The sequence below is a fragment of the Prionailurus bengalensis genome, chromosome A2 (assembly GCF_016509475.1).
Source record: "Prionailurus bengalensis isolate Pbe53 chromosome A2, Fcat_Pben_1.1_paternal_pri, whole genome shotgun sequence".
Taxonomy (NCBI): domain Eukaryota; kingdom Metazoa; phylum Chordata; class Mammalia; order Carnivora; family Felidae; genus Prionailurus; species Prionailurus bengalensis.
In genome coordinates this window covers 11,356,170-11,362,623 of record NC_057348.1, presented here as the reverse complement: position 1 = coordinate 11,362,623, position 6,454 = coordinate 11,356,170, and the positions used below count along the sequence as shown (strand labels likewise).

The 6,454-nt window shown below is 44.2% G+C and overlaps 1 protein-coding gene across 1 annotated transcript; it reads right to left on the bottom strand.

The window, feature by feature from the left end:
- Positions 1-557: 557 nt before the first annotated feature.
- On the bottom strand, positions 558-1,508 carry LOC122486586 (olfactory receptor 7C1-like). The gene has a single exon (XM_043585930.1). It carries the CDS (start codon positions 1,506-1,508, stop codon positions 558-560), a length of 951 nt encoding a protein of 316 aa, XP_043441865.1.
- Positions 1,509-6,454: the final 4,946 nt, after the last annotated feature.

The window sequence follows — 6,454 nt, the reverse complement described above, 5'->3', positions numbered from 1 at the left end:
AGACATTTTTAATTGTTGCAACTTGGCTGGCAATGTTCCTGGCACCTAGTGTTTAGAGGCCTGAGATACCGCTAAACATCCTACAATGCATGGGACAGCCCCACAGCAAGGAATGATCCAGCCCCAAATATCAATAATGCCAAAGTTGAGAAATTCTGCCCTACATCAAAGTCTCTTTCTTCCTGGGGACACTGAGATTTATGACTTAACCATAATGGAGGACAGTGCACAGGAAGAGAAACCAGCTTAATGGTATGGGAACAAAAAGCTGAAGCATCATAAAAAAATGAGCTGACGTTTGCTTAGGACTTGCCTCTAGCATTCCCTGTGCTGAATAATAGAAATTATTCTATTTAATCCTTCTGTCACCCTTATGAGGCATGCACTGTTATAGGTCCATGGAGAAATTGAGGCACAGGGAGGTTGAGCATTTTTCTCGAGCTCACCATCTGTTGAAGGGTGGTACCAGCCTTTAAACCCAGTCAGGGAAATTCTAGAGTCCTCACTATTAAGCGCTCTGTTCCATTGACCTTGATCACACTTGTCCCGGCACAGGGTCATTGTTGTTGCCCCTGGGGGGACGACATGCTACAGAGAAGCTTTCTCAGGGCCCTCTTCATGTCCCTGTTCCTCAGGCTGTAGATGAAGGGGTTCATCATGGGAGTGACCACGGTGTACAGGACTGAGGCGAACGCCCCTGTCTGGGAGCCACGTGTCCAGGTGGAACTGAGGTAGACCCCCAGGCATGTGCCATAGAACAAGGACACCACTGAGAGGTGAGACCCGCAGGTGGAGAAAGCTTTATACTTCCCCCCCACTGTTGAGATCCTCAGCACAGAAGAGACAATTCGGGAATAAGAGAAAAGGATCCCAGCGAGAGGAACAAAGCCCATCATGCCTGTCACAATATATAATACAACATTATTGATGAAGGTGTCAGAGCAGGCGAGCTGCAGGACCTCAGGGAGTTCACAGAAATAGTGCGGGATTTCAATTACTGCGCAGAAAGAGAGCCGCAGCATGGTTAAACTCTCAGGAAGGGCCCCCAAAGTGCTGATGAGCCAGGTCAGGGCGAGTAACTGGGCACAAAGCCGAGGGTTCATGATGACCATGTAGTGCAGGGGGTGACAGACGGCCACAAAGCGGTCATAGGCCATTGCAGTCAGGAGTAAATTGTCCAAAAGTCCAAAAACCGTGAAGAAATACATCTGCGTGATGCAGCCTGCATAGGTAATCACTTTGCTCTGCGTCTGGATGTTCAGCAGCATCTTCGGGACGGTGGTGGAGGTGAAGCAGATGTCCGAGAAGGACAGGTTGGCCAGGAAGAAGTACATGGGCGTGTGGAGGTGGGAGTGTGAGATGATGGCCAGGATGATGAGCAGGTTGCCAAAGACAGTGACCAGGTACAAAGACAGGAACAGCCCAAAGAGAACAGACTGAATCTCTGGCTTCTCAGAAAGTCCCAAGAGGAGAAACACTGGAAGCCTTGAGTGGTTTCTTGGTTCCATCTAAAGGAGTGTCTGCTAAGAACACCAGAAGCCTTCAAGACTAAATCAGTAACCAACAGGCATCTCAGAAACGTAAACACCTTTACCTTGAATCCGATATTGAGGACAGAATTATTTACTCAGTGGTCTCTTCTTTTTTGCTTGTCAATTTGGGCCTTCCAAAGGCCGCCAAATTCCCCTGCATTGCCACCACCAGCTGGCTAACCTACCCGCGAAAACTAACTTTGCACTCAAAGCTGACCTCAAGTTGTTCAGCTGTACTGACACCTGGTTACCCTGCCTTGGCCCTCTCAGATTTCTTTGCATTAATTCATACTTTGCTTTCAAATGCCTTTAGAATAAAAGCATAATTGTTATTATTATTCTAATACAGATTGAAAAGGCTACGGTCCAGGCCTGAGTGGCTCAGTCGGTTAAGTGTTCAACTCTCGATTTCGGCTCAGGTCATGATCTCGTGGTTCGTGAGTTCAAGCCCCTCGTTGGGCTCTGTGCTGGTGGCACAGAGCCTGCTTGGGATTCTCTCTCCCCATCTGTCCTTCCCCTGCTCGCACAGGTGTGCTTTCTCTCTCTCAAAAATAAATAAACATTAAAAAAAAGAGGTTAGGGGGGTGCCTGGGTGGCGCAGTCGGTTAAGCGTCCGACTTCAGCCAGGTCACGATCTCGCGGTCCGGGAGTTCGAGCCCCGCGTCAGGCTCTGGGCTGATGGCTCAGAGCCTGGAGCCTGTTTCCGATTCTGTGTCTCCCTCTCTCTCTGCCCCTCCCCCGTTCATGCTCTGTCTCTCTCTGTCCCAAAAAAATAAATAAACGTTGAAAAAAAAAAAAAAGAGGTTAGGATCTGTTTACATAATTTACATAAGCTATGGTAATGTCCTGATATTTTTCCGCTTGACCATTTAAAATGTATGATGGGCCAATCATCAAAGAAGAAACTGAGTCATCAACCAACTTTACCTCCCAGAAAGGATGCCAAATTACTAATTTTGAAATCTCACAAGACCTACTTGCCATAAATAAAAATTATTTGGAAGTATGTGAAAATGTCCCAGTGAGTCTTCTGAAACTATTTTAATCATGATACAAAAACCAACAGCCCTCTACAATAGCAGCAAGACAACAAAAAGCACAGATTAATCTCTTTAATTAGTATATTAGGAAAACTCTCAAAGATAATAGCAATAAAATATACTCAGCAATTTATCAAGCAAACCAAATGCCATCACCAGATAGCATTCAACCTTGGAAAGCAGTCAGCATTTCATACTGGTGATTTATTGATTGTCATAGAGCAAATGAGTAGGAAAAAATCATCCAAATATAATCATCCTTTTTTTTTTAAATGTTTAGTTATTTCTGAGAGAGAGAGACACAAAGCACAAGTGTGGGAGGGACAGAGAGAGAGGGAGACACAGAATCTGAAGCAGGTTCCGGGTTCCAAGCTGTAAGCACAGAGCCCGATGCGGGGCTCAAACCAATGAACCATGAGATTATGACCTGAACTGAAGTCAGATGCTCAACCGACTGAGACACCAAGTGCCCCTAGTAGGATCATATTTTAAACATTATTTTAAGATTATCTTAAAAAAATTTTTTTTTTTACTTATTTTGAGAGAGAGAGAGAGGCAGAGAGAGAGAGAGAGAGGGAGAGAGAGAATCCCAAGGGTTCCACACTGTCAACGCAGATCCTGATGCGGGGGTGGGGCTCGAACTCAAAAACCATGACATCATGACCTCAGCCAAAATCAAGAGTCAGACACTCAAACGATTGAACAACCCAAGTGGCCCAGGATCATCTTTTTAAATGCTAGAGATACTGCTTGAAAACAGTTCTGAGGAAACTGTAAACAGAATATTCTGAACTGTGGTAAAATGGTTTCCTTGACCATCAGCTAATATCAACCCTGACCGGAAAGTATTTGAGGAATCCCCATGAAGATCATACAGAAGACAAGTGTGCCTGTCACTGCCAGTATGCAGCACTGCTCTGAAGTTTCAAACCAAATAACCAAAGAAGAAAAAGCAAAGACAGGTTCATGTCTTGGGGAAAAGTAAATCGATCACACGTTTCAGAGGATAGAATTGGTTTACACGAAATCAGTTGGAAAACTGTGACAGCTAAGAAGTCATTCTGATAAGGCTGGATTTAAAAACAAACATGTAGGGGGCCCCTGGGTGGCTCAGTCGGTTAAGCTTCCGACTTCGGCTCAGGTCATGATCTCGTGGTTCGTGAGCTTGAGCCCCACATTGGGCTCTGTGCTGACAGCTTGGAGCCTGGAGCCTGCTTGGGATTCTGTGTCCCCCTCTCTCTCTGCCCACCCCTGCTTGTGCTTTGTCTTTCAATAATGAATAAACATAACAAAATTAACAAACAAACAAACACGTATCATTTTCTTCCCTAGTTCCAGCAATAAGTAGATACATAAGAGGAAAAATATCCTACTGAAAATTGTATAACACTGTAACATACACAGACCAGGGTCTGGCTCATTGAAGGTACTGGGCATGGGTGGGGGGAAGGGAAATACTACAAATAGTAACTGATTTTTTTGGGGGGGGGTGACTTTTAGGACATATAAGCGATTATATATTTTATATCAAGTACAAATGGAAGTCATTGAAGAGTTTTAGGTAACACAACAGTAACTAACATTTATTAACACTTACAAGGTGCAGGAACCGTGCTAATCTCTTCTGAATGGTCTCGCTTCATCTCTGTAGAAACAGGCAGAGTGAGAAGGTTGCCATTGTTCATGCACCTGGCAGAGACAGCTGAAGGTGGCTGTGGATGCTTGTTGGGTGTATGAGTCTGCGAGGTGCGTGGTCCCTCTGATGTGCAAGTGCCTGTGAGGTGAGCAGGGGGAGACTGGGCACTGTGTACCGTGTTAGGGGAAGCCCAACCCTTCCCCACCGCCCTCAGAGAGAGAACTAGGAGGAAGACAGTTCCCAGTGAGGTGGGAGAGGGCCGTGGAAATGCTGGACCAAGTCCGGGATGAAGAACATGCTAATAGAGAGGCAACCGCTATGCCTGAAGCTTCCTTCTTGGTTAGCCAGTTAGACACTTCAACTGTATTGAATCGTTTTGAATGTCTAGACTTTCCCAGTTTCCTTACCCCTGGCTGTGCAGCTGGGGAAACTGCTCCTTCCTCTTACTTCATTTCCCAAGAATGTGCTATGCTGTTCTTCTCACTCAGACGGGGTCACCTACAGGAGCTGTTTTGTGAATCTCGTCTTCCCAGGCAGGTGAAGGGTGGGGGTGGCAGGGAAATGGCACCAGGCGTGGATCCCTGGACCAGGGAGATGTTTCTAGGAGGCGTGAGGAGGTTTCTTTCTTTGCTCAGATTTGTGGGCTGAAGGTGAGGGGCAAAGTTTATTGAACTCGATGCTGAATTCTCGTGGTTTCCCCTTAAGTAACGTTTTCCATTGTAATCTTAGGGCAGTATAATTGCTAGGAATTTGGGGACTGGAATCAAAAGGGAAAATCTTCAGTCAGTTGTGTCCTCTTGGGGGTATCTCTGATGTCAGAAGAATGTGTCCCCTCCCATCGGGATCATTAAAAACCTTTTTTATTATGGAAAATCCAAACACACAGAGGTAGAAAGAAGAGTCTAATGAACTCCCTTCCATGTGCTCATGTGCTCACTGAGTTCCAACAATTGTTAGCCTGTGGCCTTATTTCATCAGGAACCAGGCCACTCTATTTGCCATGAGAGGATTATTTTCAAGCAATTCCCAGATAAAATATAACTTTGCTCATAAATATTCAAGCCACTTCAGCATGTATCTCTTAAAGAAGAGATTAAAAAGAACAAACAAATAGGGGTTTCTGGCTGGCTTAGTCGGCAGGCACTGTGATTCTTGATCTTGGGGTTGTAAGTTCGAGCCCCATGTTGGGTTTAGAGATTACTTAAAAATAAAATCTTTTATTTATTTTATTTTTTTTAACGTTTTATTTATTTTTGAGACAGAGAGAGACAGAGCATGAACGGGGGAGGGGCAGAGAGAGGCAGACACAGAATCCGAAGCAGGCTCCAGGCTTCGAGCTGTCAGCACAGAGCCTGACGCGGGGCTCGAACTCATGAGCTGTGAGTTCATGACCTGAGCCGAAGTCGGACGCTCAACCGACTGAGCCACCCGGGCACCCCTCCCACTTTATTCTTTAACAAAATTTTATGGAGATATATTTAACATAAAACATGGTATAAGTTTAAGGTGTCAATGAGTTGATTACAATATGATCTCCACTGCAGCATTAGCTAATACCTCTAACTTGTTACATGATTATCACTACATTTTTGTGGTGAGAACATTTAAGATCTAGTCTCTTAGAACCTTTGAAGTTTATAATACAGTATTGTTGACTATAATCCCTATGCTGTGCATCAGACCTCCAGAACTTATTCATCTTCCAGTTGCAAGCTTGTACCCTTCAACAATATCTCCCCAACTTCTCCACCCTCCAGCCCCTGGTAACCACCGTTCCACTCTGTTTCTATGAGTTCAGCTTTTTTTTTTTTTTTTTTAGATTCCAAGGAGAAAAGAAATCATACAGTATTTGTCTTTTTCTGTCTAACTTATTTTATTCAGCATAATGCCCCCAAGGTCCAACCTTGTTGTTGCAGATGGTTGGATTGCTTTAGTTATCAGGGCTAAATAATATCCTACTGAACATATATACCATATCTTCTTTACCCATTCATCCATTGACACTGGGTTGTTTCCATATCTTGGTTATTGTGAACAATGTTGCAATAAATAAGCATGAGAGTGAGGATATCTTTTTCATAACCTGTTTTCATTTCCTTTGGATATGTACCCTGAAGCAGGATTATAGGATCATATGGTAGTTCTAGTTTTAATATTTTTTAGGAACCTCCATACTGCCTGAACCAATTTATATTTCTACCAACAGTACATAAGGGTTCCCTTTTCTCACATTCTCACTAGTACTT

Bases quoted from the DNA above. Each gene is read 5' to 3' on its own strand.
- LOC122486586 (XM_043585930.1), bottom strand. From the start codon at position 1,508: ATGGAACCAAGAAACCACTCAAGGCTTCCAGTGTTTCTCCTCTTGGGA.